This window comes from Excalfactoria chinensis, chromosome 11, assembly GCF_039878825.1.
Source record: "Excalfactoria chinensis isolate bCotChi1 chromosome 11, bCotChi1.hap2, whole genome shotgun sequence".
NCBI lineage: Eukaryota > Metazoa > Chordata > Aves > Galliformes > Phasianidae > Excalfactoria > Excalfactoria chinensis.
In genome coordinates, this window is record NC_092835.1 from 8,637,128 (window position 1) to 8,657,784 (window position 20,657).

At 36.0% G+C, this 20,657-nt stretch overlaps 1 protein-coding gene across 1 annotated transcript in view; it reads left to right on the forward strand.

Annotated features, from left to right (window-relative positions):
- The window catches only part of LOC140257111 (transcription initiation factor TFIID subunit 4-like), a 126,736-nt gene that overhangs the window by 36,634 nt on the left and 69,445 nt on the right, over positions 1–20,657 (forward strand). Inside the window, exons 10-12 of the mRNA XM_072346133.1 lie at positions 195–364; positions 16,995–17,125; positions 18,094–18,219. Of these exons, the coding sequence (XP_072202234.1) occupies positions 195–364; positions 16,995–17,125; positions 18,094–18,219 (427 nt within the window). The remainder of the gene's footprint in view (positions 1–194; positions 365–16,994; positions 17,126–18,093; positions 18,220–20,657) is intronic.

A 20,657-nucleotide genomic window follows, 5' to 3' on the forward strand; every position in this document is an offset into this window, starting at 1 on the left:
ACTTCCCAATGTGATCTAGAAATAGTTAATTCTGAATCTAGAATATATAATGTGAGAATTGAGACCTTGATAGATGTGATTTAAGTTGGCCTATACAGCAAGCCTGTTGCGTGCTTTGGAGTAGCAGTTAATTTGTATGTATTAATTGAATGTTTCCTATGGATAATTATTTTTTATTTGTATTTTCATTATAGAGATGATGATGACATCAATGACGTTGCCTCTATGGCTGGTGTTAATCTAAATGAAGAAAGTGCCCGAATTATGGCTACCAACTCTGACTTGGTTGGAACCCAGATACAGTCATGTAAAGATGAACCCTTTCTTGCTGCTATACCTCTACATAAACGCATACTTGAAATGGGTGAGAAATATGTCCTCTCTTTTTGGTGGTTTTTTGTTCTGTAGTTCTGAGTAGCGGAATATGCTTAGTGTTAAGATTGTTATAAGTAAGGGGGCTTTTACCTTTTGTCATATAATTTTGTATTCTTGAACTTTCAAGGTTTCTGTGATAGAAGTAAGTGAGCTATACCAAATCAGAAAAAAAACATCGCGTCGGTCCTTTCATATTTCATACTTTACCCATGTTTTTTTATATCCAAGGATCTCAAAGCTCTTTGCAAACATTAATTATTTCTCACAATCCTTCTTCATGTTTTACACATGAGAATGTTGAAGCAGAGAGGTAAATTAAGTAGTTCAGGTCACAGAGGACACCTGTGAATAAGATTTAACAGATTGCTGAAGTTTCCTGTCAAGGTTTTTTTTCCCCCATGCAAACCAATAATTCAGTTCCTAATGCTTGCATCTATTTAGGGTCACAGTGATTTTCTTCCAGTATTTTTCCAAAAGATTTATTTATTTACTCTGCCATTTGAAAATGAATGTTATAAATTTCAGTAGAAAAAATAATTACTCAAAATTAGCGATGCTTTAAGGTTATTAGGCATGCTCATTAAGTATTTTATTTTACATACATAATTAATATATTGTGTATGATTGTATCTTACCTAAGTGTATCTTTTCACCATAATTTTTGGTAATGTTTTCAGGTACATCAATGTCTTAAGAGACAGAGCTCCAAGTGCACAGAAGCTTTTTTATTTTTCTAAGAACTCTCATAAATTTGGGAAAATCTGTAGGGAATCATTGTCCTTGTGGCTTTAAGGTCTTGTTAAAAATCATTATATTTAGGTTTTTAAGATTGTAGGCTTTTAAGGTTTGAAGGATATTTCTGAAATATTGTGTTTATGTTCATTGATTTAATGAAAGCCTTTTCAAGTTGCAGTTACAGCAGGTTTCTTCTTTAAACTACTGCTGAGCTTCACTTTTGTGTTATAATTAGTTGAAGCCATTCTGAGAAATGAATTTTGTATGTTTTAGTTATCATGTTGCAATGATATGACAATTACATTATGTGATGCAGTGTGGGAAAGCATATGTGCAACATGTGCCAGCTGAGATGGGAAGGCAGAAAGATTTTTGTGAAATTTGTTTGAGAAAGTGTTGTGAAGGATGCTCACATAATGGTTTATACAGGTGTTGGAAAACAAAAAGGAAATGGAGACCGTTAAAAAGAATGGGAAATCAGTAATAAATTTGCCATATAAGCCTTAATGAACTGTCTGGGTGTAACAATTGCTGCACAACATGGAGCTGTAATTACAAGTGCAGGACTTGCAGGAATCTGTACATACTTTAAGAACCACAGAACCCATCACACTATTCATCACTGCCTTTTGGGGTTTGCTTCTCTGAGGAGCAAATCCCTATGGCTGTTTTTGAAGCTTTATTGGCTTTGATAATTGAAATGAAACTTTCAAAGCTTTTAAAAGCAGCTGCAGGGATTTACTTCTCAAAAGCAGTGAATCCAAAAGAGCGGCCACTCCTAGTGATCTCCTGCAGCCACTTTTGGAGCTTTATTTTGTCTTTATATGAAGCCTTTTATAGTTTCGAAAGTGTCTGTGGGGTTCACTAGTGGCTACTATCTGGGATCTATGGCTCTTGAGAAGAGAATTCCTTCAGCTGATTTTGAAGTTTTAGAAGCTTGGTTTTCACTGTGTGTGGCCAGATTTGTTGATTGCATGGGACCACACAAATTTAGTAGTGTGTGCTACTGGGCACTTAAAATAACAACATTGTAAGATCATGATGAAATGCAGTCTTACCATGTGTTGCTGTGCCTAGACACACCAGGATTTAGCACAGGAGGCTGTGACCTTCTCAGACACATTAGGGAAAGAAAGTGTCTTATGCGAGTCCTCATTCTTCTGTTTTTGTTATGCCTGTTGACAAATGAGATAAAATGCATCTTCTTCTTTTAAACTGAGTATGACTTAAATAGACCTTATTTTCTACCTTTAAATCTGTTCATATTTAATGATCACCTTAGGTTCAGGGCATGTTTTTAATGTTTTAGTAATAGAGAGATTTGTGGTATGTACAGTATTAGGAAACTGTTCTCCCTTCTCAGAAGCTAGATCTTTCAAGTTTTCTGTAATATTAATCTCTTCCTCTCTTTTCCAAGTAAGATTTCTGTCCAGCAACTCAGTAGTGTTCCCCAAAGGCTGTTTCAGAGATCGTGCTTCCATTCACCAGAGTCAGAATATAAACTGCTAAAGCAAGAACAGATGCTTCTCAGTCTTTGGGAGTAACCACCTGCCAAATGCCTCAAAGTTATAGTGAAAGAGGTTTCTTAATATATTGTATGTTCTTATCTCTACTGCTCAACTTGGCATAGCTATCATCCAAAGTTTATTTTAAATCTAAATGAGTAATATTATTATTGATCCATCTAAATGGAGGAAGTAACTGAAAGGTAATTCATGCAAAAATATTCATCTGCTTTCCACATGCTTCCTTGTCCAATTTGATATCTAGTTGTCTTTGTCTGGTAATCATTGCCGTTTGTTATTGTAAGAAGACAGCATTGTGACTGTTTCAGTTTCTTTGATGTGAAACCAAGAGTGGATATTTCTGAGTAGATAATGTATTTCTTTTGCTATTCCGTACAGGATCATAAAAATTTAAACCCAGATCTTTCTGTATGACAGAACAGCACAACGAAACACATGCAAAGAGCTGTAAAACTGTTGTTTCTTTTGTTCAGAGGCAGAGACTGATGTTCTTCGTGCATGTGCTGATGTGCATGTAAACTTTAAAAACTTTCTGGGCCTTTAACTCCATTAGTAAAGTGAGTGGGTAAGATAAGCTGAATAGTGCTGAAAAATCCTAGCTTGTTTGTTTGTTTTTGTGGGAAAGAAACAAGGAAAATAATTTTGTGGATGTTTCACTTTATTCATTCACAAGCTATTTCTTCATGGGTAAGAATGCTGTATTGGTTTTATTAGGTTTTAGAAGATAGTTTTAGACATCGAGTCTTCACTGTTTATCAAAAGGGTCAACACTTTAATAAGATGGTATGGTGTAGCAGGTTGTTTTAAGAGTGGAACTGTGCTTTGTAACTGTGTTGTGAACATAAAAAGTCCTTGATTCAGGAGTTACTGTAGTTACAGCATTGTTCCCAAGACTCATCAGATAAGAGTTAGACTATACTGTATTTTTAATAACGTGAATGTTATCAGGACATAAGGATGGGTTAATAAGGTGATCTTACGTATATTGTGTGATAACCAAGTCCATGGAAAGGTGCATATACAGAAAAGAAAGGGGGAAAAATACCGTAAAACATTAACAAGCAATAGCTAAGAATTGTATTTAAATAAGAACTGTATATGGTGAGAATGTAATGATCAGCCTAATAACTAAATTGCAGTCATTAACCCTATTCTTTATCAGGCTGTGGTTTTCTATTCTGGATACCTTGTAGCAGTTCATGTTTGACTGTTTTGTTGTTTGTTTTTTTCCTCGTTTGTGTTTGGTTTTAACAAGATGGGAATATGAGTTTTTCATAGCGCAGTACATTTTTTTGTGTGTGTGCAGAAGCCCTTGTGAATATCTTGTTGGTTTTACCCAGCATGGTACGGTGGGATGAAGTTTGCTTTTCTTATGCAGGTTACTTTTAAAATTTCCACTCATGACAATGATGTGTCCTTCAGTCTTTTTACTGAGAATTGGTGGTCTCAGGACTAGCAATTGCAAAAACTTTGCTTGTGATTTTGTGGTCACCAGAGCATAATATCCTCACAAGTTTAGTGCTTGCAGTATATTAACTCCCACAGCTGTATTTCAGTTCTTACGTCCTCTCCAACCAGATTATGCCATTTTGCTTTTTCCATGGCTATCCCTAAAATGTCACGTTCTGAGAAGGAGACTCTTAACCTTAAATTAACTGTCTGCAGTCAATAATAGTAACAAAACATAATTTTGTCTTATTTTGCTCTCTGTGTTAGTTTCTTTCCTTCTCACTTTCACATCACCTTCAGTGTTCTTCACTCAATGTTTCGATTTCAGTTTGTGTTGTTATAGAGCTCTGGCTAAATAGAATAATTACAAATGTGACATTGTAAGAAGCGTGGGACTGATTTGGCCATATTTAATCCATTTTTAGTGTCCATCTTGTATTTCTAAACTATTTATACTTGAATGTGTGATAAAAACGCACTGAAGAATTATGAATTTTTATGTCACATTGATTCCTAATTATTTTTATGTCTTCATTAAGAAATCTTTTTTTTCTGTAACATGTTCTTATTAAGTTATTGATTTATGTATATAAGCAAGTATTATTATATGTTTCCTTTAAGAAGTCTATTACATGGACAAAATAACATACATCTCTGATATTTGCTATCAGTAATTACTACTGGATTCTCTTGCTTTGTCCAAATAGATTTTTAGTCCAGAACACATGTAATGGTTTAATGGTGTAATTATTATGAAACTTGTCATTGCACTGTTGAATCCAAATGCTCCTAAATCAGAAGAAGTCTACAGTCATTCTTAAAATGGCCTCAGAGCAGTTCAGCTTTATAGGTTTAAGCCACTGTCTCTGCTAGTGTAGCAGTTATAGGGTTAGGTTCAACGTAATACATAGATTTACCTCTTTGTTATTTTACTGGCAATTTATTTTTAATTGTCTAGTGACATGCTGATCGTTGTTCTGCTTGATTCTTTGTTCAGTTATGTTTGAATTATGTGTCTGCTATAGAATGCATGTTAAAACATAAGTAAATAGCTTATCTGTCTTTCTGTATTCTGTTGCATATTGGATCTACATTTTGACATCACAGTGGCAACTGAATTGTATGCATGTGTACGTATTTTAAATAGTTTGAATACTCTGGAGGGCATTTTTTATTGTTAAACAACCTAAAAACTGGAATATCCTTCATGGAACCAGGCCAGTAGATTTCAGAGTCTCTGTTTAAAGCATTTGTTACTAGTTTTAATAATAGAGTCTTTCTGTCATCTCTGTTTCATCTGTTTATTTGTCAAAAGTTGTATTCATGTTTGAATGAGATAAAGCTACTATTGATGATTGCTCTTTCACATATGGAGCATTTCTAACATAAAAGTATACTTATTTCTGTGGTTGGTTTACTTTAGAGTGTTTTCATAGCTGCTTAGATTACAGTTGTTGTGGGTTCTGAAATTCTGAGCCATCAGATTGCCTGCAAACATGTTTGTTTTTTTTGTTTTCAGTGCACTTCTTGTTGATCCTAGTTGTTTCCATTATTGACTTTTAACGTGTTATCCGTACGCTGATTTGCCTTCAAACTGAAATATTCCTTTCAATACCACTCTTTTCCAACAGCATATTTCTGTCACGATGGCCTCCTTAAATACTGTGTACATAGCTCTGGTGTTTGGAGATGGTTCTAACGTGCAAATCAGCCCATGAAGTCCTTGTTCTCCTCAAGCATAGAATTTTGAAGTTGTTCATTGTCCTAAGAAGATACATAGTCCAGTTGAACTGTACCTAGAGAGGTGTTTTCTGTGACTTTAGATGTCACTTCCCAGGAAAAGAAAAGAATTGTAATTATATATTACATATTGCAACTTACTGTGCATGCCAAATGTGTTGACTTTCTAAAGCTCCTATGAACTCAATTATGTCACGTGTAGGGAGACGTGACATATATGGAAATGTATATAGCTGCTGACATAAGAAATAGTTCTGTGGCTTTCTTAGTAAGTACAGAGTTTTTCTCCCACTCTGAAACACAAGCAGTTTACTGGAAATTTAATTTAGGTGTCCACTTCTTTACCCTTATCAATGTTCATACTTATGAACATTTAGTTTATTATTTTATATTCAATAGCAAATTTGTTGTTCTTTACTGCTATTTATTGTTTGCAAATGTTACAATATTATAAGACAATTAAATGTGGTTTACATTTATTTTTTTCGATTTTAAAAAAAAAAAAAAGGTGGGAAAAAGCTCCCATCTGAGTATCAGCAGCAGTGTTGCCAAATAAACACAACCAGTAAACATTTCAGAAGAGTGTTAAAATGTATCATTGTTCTTTCTCTAATAGGTCCATGATTAGACTTCCTGTTTTACAAGATGTCCCAACATGTGTTGGAATGATAACTTCAGTACCACCTGAGAGCTTGGAGTCTTGCCTTTCCGTGAAAGGTAAGGCAGCCTCTGTTCAACATTTTTTGTATATTTCTAAGGTTTTCTTTTTATTACTCTTATTGTTTCTGCAACACTACGACAAATAAATGAAGATATGTTCAAACTATGATTATTTTTGAAGAAAATGAAGCTATAATTTGTCACTCAGTTTCAGAATAAGTTTGTATCTGGAAACAGAATGATTTAAATTTCTCAGTCTCTGCAAAGGAGGGTAAAATTAATACCATTCCATGGAGATTCATTCTTTGTCAGATTCATTCATAAGATCTATCTCATAAATAGATTTCTGGTAATAAACATGGGATGTAGAATAAGAACAATAAAAAGAAAACCTTAGAGAACCATTCAATATTGCAATAAATCTGACTTACATTATCCCTGTAGGCAAGCTCCATGCTCTAGAGGTGGTACTAATGTCCCGAAACTCAACACATGTTGGAACATCTTTGTGGAGTAGGAAGTCATTGATCAGTGAGCAGTATCTTCGAGGATCATTTACGGGGAAAAAAGTAAAAGGTAATAGTTTCTAAAATATATTGCAATGATTGTTCATTACGTTTATTTGGCAATCCTGCTGCTCATACTAAGGTTGCAATGTTTTTATTTCTTAAAATTACTGAAATACCTCATCATTTTAAGTCTTTCTTTCTCCTATAAGTTGAATTTTCACTTAAAATTCCAGTGCTCTGCAGGTAAAAAATGTCACTTTCTGTTTTAATACGTTGTATTTGTTAGTCTTCTTTATGCTGCTGAATCTACTGCGCACAAAGTCCATGTTGTAGGATAACTCACTGGCAGTTTGACACTTTTTTTCAGTGGTTAAGGTATCAAGAGTGTTAGACTGTGGTTTCTCTAGTGTTAAATAAAGTAAGCCTTAGCCAAGTACTGAAAAGTATTGAACCAGTACAAAGACTTTTTACTGATAACAAAGGATTGTTTTCAAGGAGGTAACTGCATCGCTGGACGTTGTGCCAGATGAGGTACCATCTGTTCCTGCACGATAATGTAAATGTATGAATCTGATAGAAACCACCATAGAACACATCTGTTTTGACAAAATCAAGTGACCACTTCTGATCTGGATTCACTTTGTAGTGGTGGATGATCTGGTAATACACAGATTTAGCATTAATTAGTGAATATGGTGAGACGTCCTGATCTTGACAACTTTTCCTCGAATCCTGGACTTGCACAGATGCTGTTGCTGACACTTTGAAATTCAGGTTATGGTCTACTCTTCTGGTATCCTTTATAATTTCCTTTATTCTTTGTGCACAAATATCTTTTCCAGGTGACTTGCCCATCCTGCCTCCTTAAGATTTGGCCTCATGTTTAACTAGTCTGCCTAATATCAGTGAACATCTGTGATAGCACTTCAGACACATAACCTACAAGACTTTTATAGGGTCAGAGTTAGAGTTTCTTCAGGAAAAATAAGTTGCCATAGTCTCTACATTATTTTCATAATCAGCTTCGAAAAAACAGAAGCATATAGGCAAATTCTTTTTCATGGTATTTATTTTTATTCTCCTGGGAACGTGAGAAAGATTGTTCTGGTATTGCAAGGACCATATCACAGTATACTGGCATCTGTGCTTGTCATTTCTGATATTCTTATAACAGTTTTTTCTCATGTCTTGTTCACCTAACAGAAACCCATAATCATATTGTTCTTTTACTTAAGCCTGAGGTCCTGTAATGGTTTAATATCTTTTCCTCTTTGGTTTAGGACACTGAGATTTTGATTTCTTCCACAAGGAATTAGGTAACATACAGTTTAGTTACAGAGAAAATACGGGAAAAGAATAATCATAGTCCACTTCTGTTCCTTCAGAGTTCAGATTCTTTTTCTGTCCACTCTGATCCAGCTGTCAAGCTTTCTGTCTGAATACCAAGTATTCTGTTCTACTACTAGATGCGCTGCTTTTCTGTTAGTGCTTTCCTGATTTGTGGCAACTGCTTCCATTTTACGGGCCTCCACTTAACTGTACGTAAAGCTGTTTGGCAACTAGCATGGTTCTGTTGAAGACAAACTGCTTGGGATTATAGAAATACTCTTTAGGGATGATTAATAGCTGCCTTTTAGCTGTTTAATTACTTAGCTCAAAGACAGAATTTTGGAAACTGGATTGCCTGGTTATAAATATTTTTAGGTCAGACCTCTTCTCAAATTAGTTCTTTCTTTTTTGCCAAAAAGTATGAATTATGTTTGTAATCCTGGACTTACGCTGTTGTTTAAGAATTCTTCTTAAAGAAGTGTAAGGCTTTTTTGTTTTTTCTCATTTTTTCATTACTTTTGTCAAAAAACGCTAATCACATAAGAAGGGTTAAACGGTTTCTCTAGTAATTCTTCTTCTGTTGCCTGGATATTTTTCCCTGCTCTAAATCCTACTGACTTGCATAATAGCTTTGAATAAGCATAGAGAATAGGCGTTTTGGCCTGGTTAGACGTGGATTTTTGATCCGTGCAGCTCTTTCCCTGCCTCTGTTGTGTTAAAATAATTATACTGCCATGACTCCCTAGAATGGAGCTATTTTCCACTCTGGTCTCAGTCTTGTAAGAATTAGGGGTGTTAGGTAAAATTAGGAGGTGAATGTTCATAACAAGCAAAGGTGAAAAGTTGTCAAACCTTTATTTTAGGATGTTGCAGGTTCAAGAAATGACTTGAAACATTAATGGAAAAAAAAAATTCCATCAAGAGGTAGTAAAGAGTAAGAGAAGAACTTTAGGGTTCTATATATGCTGTATATGGTTGCAGTTTTACATGGACACTCTATATTTTTTCAGCAGCATTTCATGCTCCTACTGTTAGAGAATGGGTGCTGGACTGTATTATTCAGTATGACCTTTCTTAACTGTTTGTACAATTGCAGAAGCACAAAAAATTTATTATAGTATGATTTGTACTGAATAAGTTAAATCCACTGTAGTACCTGAAAAAAACTTTGAGTGCTTTTCTCTGCAGCGCATTCTCCTGCAGATGTTGAGTCTTAGCTGAATCTTACTTTGCTAAAATAATTTGGTTGGCACTTATTTGGGAGAAGGCAGAGGAAGAGAGTATGACAATTTCCATAATATTTATTTAGACTTTGTATGCATTAAGTTGCATTAGAATTTGATGGCTGTTCTTTTCTCCTGTGTCTTGCATTGAAGATACCTAAGTATTTCAAGGATTTTCATCTGTAAGTTGGATTTATTTATATGTATATTTATAAATAACTAGTGTTGCACTGATTTCTCAGTTTCTTGAATTGCTTCCTGAAGAACCATCTCAAGCTGCGTAGCTCTGAAGCAGTACAGAAAAGACATTAGACCCCAGCAAATCCTGAGTACTCAAGCGGATCATGCACTTTTATCCAGAAGTGAGCTCATGAGATTTTATCCTATGAAAGGAAGAATGTTCTTACATAAACAAGCTTACTGAAGTAACTAATTGGAGTCTTCCATTATTTTGTACATAACGTTTGTGATAATGTCATTATTTCTAGCATAGTCAGCTTATGTGAAGGTAAACTAGAAGTGTAGGATTGAACAGTGTGGGGTGCTAGTTTACCAAATCTTTCCCATAACAGTTAGTTCAGGATTGATTTGGAGCTGTGGAATAAATCTTGGCCATCTGCCCTTCACTGAAGGGATGCTGTTTTGTACCTGCCAGAGGGAATTGTTTACCAAAACACAAAGCACTTGGCACCAATTCTCTCTAGTTAGGCACAAAACGTTCCCTAGCCTGTGGTTTCCCTAAACACTCTCCAGATTCCAGGTTTCTCAGAGGCACCTGCTCAAACTACTTTGGATTTGCTGATTTTGTGAAGGAAGCAACTAAAGCTTTAGCTTTACCTTTCCTCATTGTGTCTCCCAGACAGTTTAACAGTAGAGCAATTCAACAATGATTAAATTATTTATTTGTTTATTTAGCAAGACTTAAAGTGAAGCTTCTTTTTGTTTAAAGGACTGAAAACCTAGGATGACAGCTAAAATCATGATACTGTTTGTTTTGCCAGGATTGCTGGGTTATCTTATACCCCTAGGAATCTCTAATCCCTGTCATCACAGCTAGTGATTTACTATTTGCACATCACTCCATTTAACAAGCTTTTCCTTCTGTTTTTAATACTAAAAGGTAGACTGGGGCTCTGGCAGCCCCTCCAGACAACTCTGGAGCGTTTTGTACCCAACCAACCTCCTCAGTTTCTTTCATTGTTGTGTTCAATCCCCAACTGTCTAGCTTAATGTGTAAGATGGAGTTTTCCCTTTGATAGAGTTTTGAATGCAGTGTTGATGGCTGAGGACACTGCTGCATGGGAGATGTCCCCTGTCCTGAAGCCCAACCTGATTAGACTGGGACAAGTAAGTTCAGTAATTACTATTTTATGGCTCCTTGGGCTCTTAATGTGTTACAGTTGTTTCCTCACTGTGTTTAGTCAGGCTGATTGTTAAATGCTGTTGCTCAGTGTAGAATGAATGATGTCATAGTATTAGGCAAAGTGCCTATTGCTTTCTGCTGATTTCATGACCTCGTTCTGTAGAGAACACATGGTATGTTTTAGGACCTGCAGATATTGTTAGTGTTGTTCTAGAAGGAAACTGCTCACCACTTTTTCCCCATTTTTGTCAACTGTTAGCTGTCAGAAGTTTCTGTACCGTTTAAGTCTTGCATGATGACTACTTTGACTGGTCTTGATGTATTTAATAATATTTAATTTTAGAGGGATTGACACCTTCAACAGAACTATAAAATCATCGCTTTTTTCATGCTATTAAAATGAAGGATTGAAATTAATTAAAGAATGACATCATTTTAAAGATTTCGAAGATTACTTCAGCAATTTAGTGGGGTAATTCTTTCAAAAACACTATTTTTATTGATGGGGAAAATTACAGAGAGACAGGCTTGTAAACTGTAGTGGATGTTTTGGGATGAATGAGGAGGAAGGATGCATGAGCTTATATTCATGGGTGCAATTCAAGGCACAGTCAGGTACTTTTTATGCTCTGGGGATGGGGTAGATAGGTATGGCCAAGTGCTTCTTGGTTTAATTATTCCCCATCTGATGCTGTTAAAGGAGGTAAAATAGAAATTTAGACAAATTAGGAATGTCCCAGATGCAAGGAGGATGAATTCTTGTGATTTCCTTCCATCTTGCTCTATGCAAGCCTATTGTAACAGCAGATGAGGCCTGGACCTGAGAAATCTGTTTCCAATTGTGGCTAATGTTGAACACAAAAAACTTGAAGTTTCTTTTAACTTTAAGATGATAGCAGTGAGTGCTTTCTGCACTTCTGGCTGACCTGTGATAAGGGCAAATAGAGACCAAATAGGCTCTCTCCTGGTGTTTGTGTTGAAGGACAAGACAAATTCAAGCTCTAAATATATGCTTTTTAACCATTTAAAACCAATTCTCTAAAGTTTTTTTGTTTTAAGTGTAAATGTAAAGGCTTTATACAGGCATTCAATAATTTATCACATCAGTAATCAGTCAGACCTAATGTTTTGCAAATAATTTATCTTTGATCTCCATCCTGTCAGTCCTCTTTAAGTATAAATTATTCAAGTAACTTTTTGATTCTTTGAAAGCCTGTCTGCAAAGATAGTGTTTTGTCCTGCTCCTCAGATAGGACAGTATTCCTCTTATGATTTGTTTTGGTTTGTTTGATCAATAAAATATAATTAAATTTCTAAAGCACGGCAAAGTCGGTACCCATCAAATATGGAAGTAGATAATAGCACTCTTCAAAATTTTCACTTCTTGGAAACTGAAAGTTTTCAATGACAAGGTTTAGGCACTTTTATGTTTGTGAAAAAACAACCTTGTGCTAGTGACACATATGCCAATATCAGAATAATATTGCTGAGTGCTTTTTCCCTCAAGGTTTTTGAAACTTATATACAAGTTCTAACTTTATAGAAATTCTCTTGCAATATTGCAAACTTTTAAGTAGAGAACAGTTTATTTGTAACAAAAATATTCCAGTGCTTTTTTTTACTTTCTTTGCATGCTATTTCATATGCTGTAGAGCTTTATTAAATGCTGACTGTGCCGTGGTTTGCTACTAATGCTTTCAAAAACATAATTAAGATTTAATATGTAGACAGACCTTATTATGCTGTTCTGTAAATGCTTGGCAGATTAGAAATTTGTTCATTTTGGGAGTATTAATTTGTGATCCCTCATACTTTTCACATATGATCAAGTGACTCAACCAACTACTTTGTAGTGATACCCCTGAGGAGCGATTGAGACTTAAGTTCTGTCACAAAGAATAGAAATGTTCCTGCAGTCGTTCCTCACGTCTTCATGGTCTTTTACAGTTGTAGTGTACTGGCAAGAATGCTTGAATGAAAAACATGACCTTAATTTTCCTTTTTAAAATGTAAAAACACAAATTCAAGTGGAGAGATCGGTTAAAATTACAGCTTGGAGCCTTGCTTTGCTCCATCTCCACCTTTGTTGTTATCCTTGATGATGTTTTTATCATAGCTCCAGGAAAAGTTCAGAATTACATTGCTAAAGTCATTTTAAAGGCTTAAGGATTGTGCTTGATGTTGAAAATGCTTAAATTTAACAAATGTATTATTTAATAGCAAGCAACTTTTTTCAAACTATGCATTTCCTGATGTTTTAAATGTGTAGCTCCTTGCTACTTTATAATGCTGAATTTGGGTTATGAATCTAAAAGTTAAGACGTCCACAGTATCAACCTTAGAGCACATTAAGGGGAGCAGAAAAGAAAAAGGAAATAATTATAACTTTTTTCAAAAAAAAATAAAAATAAAAAATCAAGTGTTCAACAGCAGTTTCTTGATCAACATTAGTTTTTTAATCTTTATTTTCTCTTTGTATTTTTTCTGTCTATATGTCTGTAAATATATATACTGTGAGCAGATGGTACAATTAAGGTGGGAATGTAGAATGCTGGGGCTTAAATAAGATCTGCAATTGAACCAACTATCCAGTGACCTGGTTAGTAAGCAGTATCTTTTTCTTCACCACTACAAGTAGTAACAGTTCCCAGCCTTTCGCACAGTCAGTTCTCCTGGCATTTCTGCGCTATGTTTTTTTGCTACTTTTGCTGCTTTTAAGTGTCTATTGATATAGCAGAAAAAATATACAAAAGCTATTTTTAGAAGTCTCTAAGAAAGTTATCAAAACTTTTCTTGAGTCAGAAAGTCAGTGAGGCTGCATACATGGCTGTTTATGAGAGTATAACTTAAGCAACTTAGATGAAATTATTGTTTCAGGAGCATGCTGGTAATTTTCCCGTCTTTGCCCCAAGTACAGTCCAAGTATTTAAGCAGTGTGCCAAATCTTCATGTAATATACAGCTTTGGAATGTACCCTGCTTCTGATGTCCTATGCTAGCAGAACTTATGACTAGTGTAATTTAGAGCAAGGAAGACGTGATGCTTCCACACATGATGAATGTTGTGGATGACAAGTTGATTTCTTATACATTTATCTTTTTGTACTCTGGTTTCTTCATGTTTTTTGGGGGAAATTTGTGCTGTATTCTTTCTTCTTTAGCCTGCTTTCCAAGGAAAGCTACCCTTAAATGATGGAACAGTCTATTTGCCTTCCTTCTCTCTCCCTGCAGATAACTTTTGAATTTATTGATAAATCAACAGTTAGATAGCCCTTGTGTGTGTTCCAATTGAGGGGAAAATCAAATTTTCTTTTCTTCTCTTTGCTCTTCTGAATGGTTAGCTGCCAATCAGCATTCTTGTACAGACTTGCCTCAGGGCAAGCTGGCTGTGCCCAGCTGGCAAGCTGGATAAATGTGGGCTGGAAGATAGGCCAGGGGGTGATGCTAGATGTGTGAGGGAACTACAGATGTTGTGATAAGAAGGGATAACAAGGAATGTGGGAGGAAACTGGAGCAGTTCAAGAGGAGCAGGGATCATAGAATCAGACTAGACTGTCTAGGTTATTTTCCATCCGAGTCTTAAAAACATACAAGGTGAGAGATTCCATAGCATTTCTGTACAAAGTATTCTAACATTTAATGAAGAATTCTTGCCCATGTCTGGTCAGAACCTTTACTGTTTCAGTTTATGAATTTTTCTCATCCTTACTCCAGGCATCTCAATAAAGAGTCTGGATTAATCTTCCTAAATAACTGCTGCCTTAAGCTTTCTCTTCTCCCAGATAAAGATCCCTCAGGTTCTGCTCATATTGACCGCATGTTCCAGCCCTGTAACAGTCCTGGTGACTTGTCTCTGGACTCAAAGTTGTGATTGCAAAGTTGTTGCATTGGGGTACCCAAAACAAATGTGGGCTGGGCCAAAAGAAAAGGAGTAGTGACCTCTCTTGATGTGTACTGACGACTTTTGCCTCCTGTTGATTCAATCAGCTGTACTGTGGCTGGCTGACTGCCCACCATAAGTTTTCTACCAGCTCTGCACCATTTGGTGTGCTGTCATCTGCAAACTTGATGAGGGTGCTTTAGATCTCCCTGTACATCCCTGAAAAAGGTACTCAAAAAGGCTAAGTTCCCAGGACAGACTCGTGAGGGCCACTGTTTATAACTGGCTTTCTGGTAGTTTCCTAGAATTGTGAAGACATGTGCAGAGGGATTTTGGGAGTAGGAAATCTTCTGGGGTTATCAAGGGAGCTGGTGGGGAGGGCCTATGACATGACTGTGAGAAACAGGCATCTCAGGAAATGATCTTTTCATTATGGATGAAGTTCCAAAGAGTTGAATAGGCAAAACAAGCTGCATAGTAGTTGAGTTGACTTAGAGCAAAAGTACTTAAAATTAGGAAGACTTTTATCACAAGAAAAGAAAAAAAAAAAAGATGGTGGTAGCTCTTTATTACAAAGCATTGTGTGTTCGGAGAAGTTGGGTAGCTGTAGTTAAACTGCTGAAATTCAAAGATTTGTTATTGTAACAATTATTCATTCCTACTCGTAACTGGAATACCTGGCAGAATTTTCCATCTCAAACCTCTCTTCTAGATACTACTTAATTAAATTTCCCTTTCTGCTTGTATTTTATCGTTCAGACTAGGTTTTTTATTTTCTGATTGATAGCTTTGCTTACGCATTTGCATAATAAAATGGTGCATGCTCAAATAGGTGTGGATATTGCGAGCCTGACTTGCGCAAATAGCTCCCACCAACATGAATAGTCCCAACGACTTCAAGGACTTAATTTGCATGAGTAACAGTTGCAGCGTTGGGATCTTAATGTGAATGTCTGCTTTCCATTATGCGTTCAGCTTTCAGCAACCTCGGTGGAGCTCCATCTCTATTACAGGGGACAAATTGGGCACCAAGACAGATGGAATTTTTTTTAGCGGCAAAGCAAAAATCAGTTGAAGTCATATACATACTGCTGAAGTCCTCAAGGTATCGTGTACAGCATGAAGGCAGTGATGGCTTAAGTTAAAGAGATAACGACTTCAAAGAATCGTTACAAAATAAAAAAAATTAATATCAGAAATATATGACAGAATTCAGTTCTGGGAAGCATGGGGATGATGTGCTGTAGTGATGTAATAAAATATACATTTAAATAGAACGATTGGGGGAAAAAAGAAAGAAAGGAATAAAGGAGCTCAGCCAGCCGGGCACGGCCAGCTCCTGCTGCAGCTGGGTGCATTATGCGGACTCTCCCCACATGCACCCCCTGCTGGGAGGGCAGTGCTGCCCCACAGGTGGTGGCACAGCCCTGTGTGATGTGTGTGCTGGGGGCTACTCTCAGATCCTACTGCTGAAACAACAGCAGGCTGTAGGCATGCCAGAATGCTGCTCCATAACTCGTCTTCATTTTTCGGATGTGTGATGGTTTCTTGCCCTCAAGTTTGGCTGGAAAAAGATAGAAACACATCATAAAACAGGCTCATTTTTAAGCCTCTCAGGTTTGTATTTGTGTGGAGGTACCTCCCACCAGAAACAATGACTGCTTTAATTAGTCACTGAGGAAACACTTTCCAGAATATTCTCAGTCAATTTCCTGGAATGTTTTGCGTACATATTAGTATGTCAGAAGTGAATGTATTCAAACACTTTTAAGGCTTGTGTTTGTTTAAAGAGAAACTAGTAGTGTGTGCTGTGGGCCGCGGCCTGGGTGTGTGGGCGCTGAAGGGGTCAACAGTGGTGATCCCAGAAACAAAGGAATTGCTGCTTCTGAGAACTCAGATTGCCTCATCTTCTCTTCTACTTTCTGTCAGTATACTGTGATAAAGCCTGGTAAGGTGCCTGAGTGTCTTCTGAGGGGTAAAGGAGCAACTCTGGGTTATCTCAAACTTCAAATCGTAACCACATCTGTTTTCAGCAGGTAATGCATGCATCACCAAGGCTTCAGAAATGTACTATCAGGAAAATAATAAAACTCTGTGTTCTTTACAGGTTGGGCTTTTTTTGTTGTTTTGTTTTGTTTGGTTTGTTTTGTTTTCCTTCGGTGGAAGGTCAGCTAATTTTCTTTTCCTTTGTTTTGCTTTGCTTTAGCTAAAAAATTAGGAATTACTGATGTGCCAGCTGAGGTGGTTACTTTTATTTCCCATGCAACCCAAAGCAGATTAAGAACAGTAATAGAAAAAGTAACAGTGATAACCCAGCACCGCATGGAATCATACAAAGTAAGTGTGTAAATCAAGCTATTGGATGTCATATAGTGATGCAACTTGACACAGTTTTCTTTCTTAGCACATGGTGTTTTGTGTTCATTTTGTGTGCAGAGCACATTTTAATCACAAATTTATCTACCTCAGTGCAAAAAGAGCTGTGGGATGATGACCCTGCTTGCTGGACCTGGCTTCTTTGTCATAGAATTTGTGTGTAAGATTGTATTCATCCTTATATGCAGAAGTTTCCAGCTTGGCTCACCTGTTAAGCTATTTCTGCTCACCTTTTGTGAACAAGGCTGTTGTTTCATGCCTTCTCTTTTGATCAGGATAACCATTAACTGGATAAAAATAGCTTAAATGTATAGGAATCTGTAGTAGCTATAGATGTCTTTGGCTGTGCAAAATAGTAATGCTTCTATACTTGCCATTTAAAAAATTTTAGCACAAAACTTAAAATGTTTCACTTAAAGAATACAATGATAAGCCAGGGATAGAACTGTCTTCAGAGGGAAGAGCTACTAATTTGTCTTAAGCCAGCAACTGAAGGATTCAACTGTTAAATTCTTCACTGTAATTAAAGAATATTCTCTTGAAAAAAAAAGAAAATTCAAGTTATTCTGATACTATTGGTAGTGATTGTATTCTTGGAGAAAATTGAAATAATTTAAATATCTCAAACCAGAAGGAAAATGGTAGTAAAATACTGCAAACCAGTTGGAAATTCAAGTAAGTCAGATATGTTTTATTATTAAAAATGACTTTTTTTTTTTTTTTTTTTTTTTTTGTTTTGTTTTGTTTTAATAGAAGAAAATTGGTAGCAACTGTTACACTCACACAAAAGCACACAGGTGGCTGGCTTCATTTTGCAGCAAGCTTGATTTTTTTTTTTTTTTTTTTTTGTAAGTACGGTAGAAAGATTTCAATGTATGCATTCAGTCTTGATGAAAATGCATGTATTCATAAAATATTGTTCTTTACAGGATGATGAGTGGTATGAACAAGCTACAGATGTCCGATCACAATTAAAGTTTTTTGAACAGTTGGAACGTTTAGAAAAGCAAAGGAAGGATGAACAAGAGCGGGAAATCTTGCTGAAGGCTGCCAAGGTATTTCTTTATTCTATTTTTAAAAATTATTTAGCAGTTCATAGTCTTCAAACAATTACTTAATCTCTTGAAATCTGTTTCTGGAGCAGTTTTTGTTTCTTATGCTGTAGCAGAAATGTTGAGTCTCAGCTTGAAGCAGTGATTGAGCACCTGGTGGAAAGGCAGGGCCAACTCAGGGGAGATTAGTGCATGCAGTGCACCTGAGTGACTTGAAGGGGTAGAGCCAGTATTCACCCCTTCCCAGCCCTCATTTAAGGGTTGGCAGTGGAGGTGAGGGTATCTCTCTGGAGATCTCTGCCTACCTGCAGCCTTCCAAAGGTAAGCAGATTTTCTTCCTTCATTTCTGCTGCCTTTGAGCTTCTCATTTGCTGTAGCCTAGGACTTTGCTACCCCACTAACATTAAAAAACATTACTGTTTTGACACTGCACCTTTAATCTACCAAGTCATGCTGTTTATCCACAGTGACAGCACACCTAGCTTGCTGGAATGCTCCTGCATATGAGATGGGCTCTTGAGAATATGTGAGACAATGCCTAACATATCTGTGGATAAATTCCTATCCAAAACTGCTGATTTAATTGTATTACTGATTTATCAAACTGCAAATAAGTTTTTTCCTTAGTTATTCTGAGTTATTCATCTCTTGTTTTACATTTTCACTGAATTCTTTATTATGTATTCTAAAGAGTTTATATGACACAACTCAGTGTTCAGTGGTAAAACTTTGTCTGTGCTGTTAAAAGACCTTTCCATTTGCAAACTTAACAACAACAACAACAAAAAGGCAATTGAACAACAGAACCTGACTTGCTAGTATCAGAAAAATGTCTCCCAATTTGGTTGTTTTCATCTTTCTTCATCTTTCTTTTACTTGTTTTCTTTCTTAATTTGTAATTGTTCACATTCTTAGATATTCCACAATTTTGCACAGAACATGTATGTGCCCTGCCCTTTAAATGTTTAGATGGAACACTTCTCATTTTTAATGCTTTTTTTTTTTTTGTTCTTCATTTTCTACATTCAGTGAATACATCTTGATGAATCACATTTTCTTTTTCTGTGTCTATTCTTGTTTGCTACTTTTTGAAGTCTTTTTTCTTTCTTTCTTTTTTTTTTTTCTTTCTTTTTTTTTATGGACATTGAGGAAAATGCAGTCCTGTAGTCATTAGTTTAAAAATATTTTGCCAACTGGGCAAAGTCATGCGCAAGCTGATCTAAGGCTGGATTAGATGTTATCACTTCCAAACTTATGATGCCATGTTTTTTGGATTCTTTTTCTTTTTCTTTTATCTTGGGATAATGTTGATTCCCACAAAGTCGAGATTTAGGAAATAAATACATTAAGTTTGATTCCTATAGATTAGAGAGCAAATTCAAATAATTACACCAAAAAATGTTGAAGAAGAGTCTTTTACATGACTTGAAAAAATCATTTGAATTAACATAATGCACATGTAAAATTTATAAGCTTTATAACCAGACAGGCATAAAGAAATTTTGTACTAGAAAAAATATATTTTGGGGAAAAAAAAGAAACAAACTCACAAAGTAACCATGGGAGAAAAATGCTGATTTACTGGCATTAATGTTTCAATTAATGTTTTGAATTGAACTGAGAATGGTAGCATCTGTCCCTGCTGGAGCGTGTGGCTGGCTCTCCGTCATGCTGTTCCGATGGATTGACCACCTGTTTCAAAACTCACATAGAACGCAGTTCAGCAAAACGTGGTCGAATTACAACTTTTTATTCTAAATAATACGTTGTTTGTTAATTCCTTGGAATCTAGGTTGCTGCTGAAATGCAGGGTTCTCTGTACTTCAAAAGACAGAACTTGTGATCTCTATTTTGAATTCTTACGTACACAATCCTGGATTTTGGTCTTTCTGGTCTTTTTCCACATCCTTAGTTGTTTGAGGAGATGGAAGACTTTCTGTAGAGAATGCAGTAATTGCAGTGAAACAGTTATTAAATGGACCCAGTTAAAATCTGCTTCATCTGCTCTGGTAACTAGTGATACAGACCAGAAACTGTTTTGTGTCTGTTTGTGACATGCTGATTGCTATTTGTGCCTGCAAGGAGGATAAAGATTAAACTGGTTCCGGAGACTGAAATATTTCTTATGGGAAGAGATTGTTTCACAGGTTGGGGCACCTTTGTCGCCTGGATAGCATTGTATATTTGAAAGTTAGAAACCTTGGGATTTTAAGATGAAGTTTCTGTTTCTGCTTATTTTTCAATAAACACTTAAATCTAAAAATCATACATATATTAAAAAACAAAACAAAACAATACAGAAGCTGCTGCTTCTTAATGTGCCTTTCAGACAGTGTTTTTTTTCATCCTGTACATGTTTTGTGATGTTATTCTGCAATGTTTTTAAAGATACTCAGAATAATTTTAGGAAAAGTTTTGAAGTTGCCTGCTAGTGGTACCTA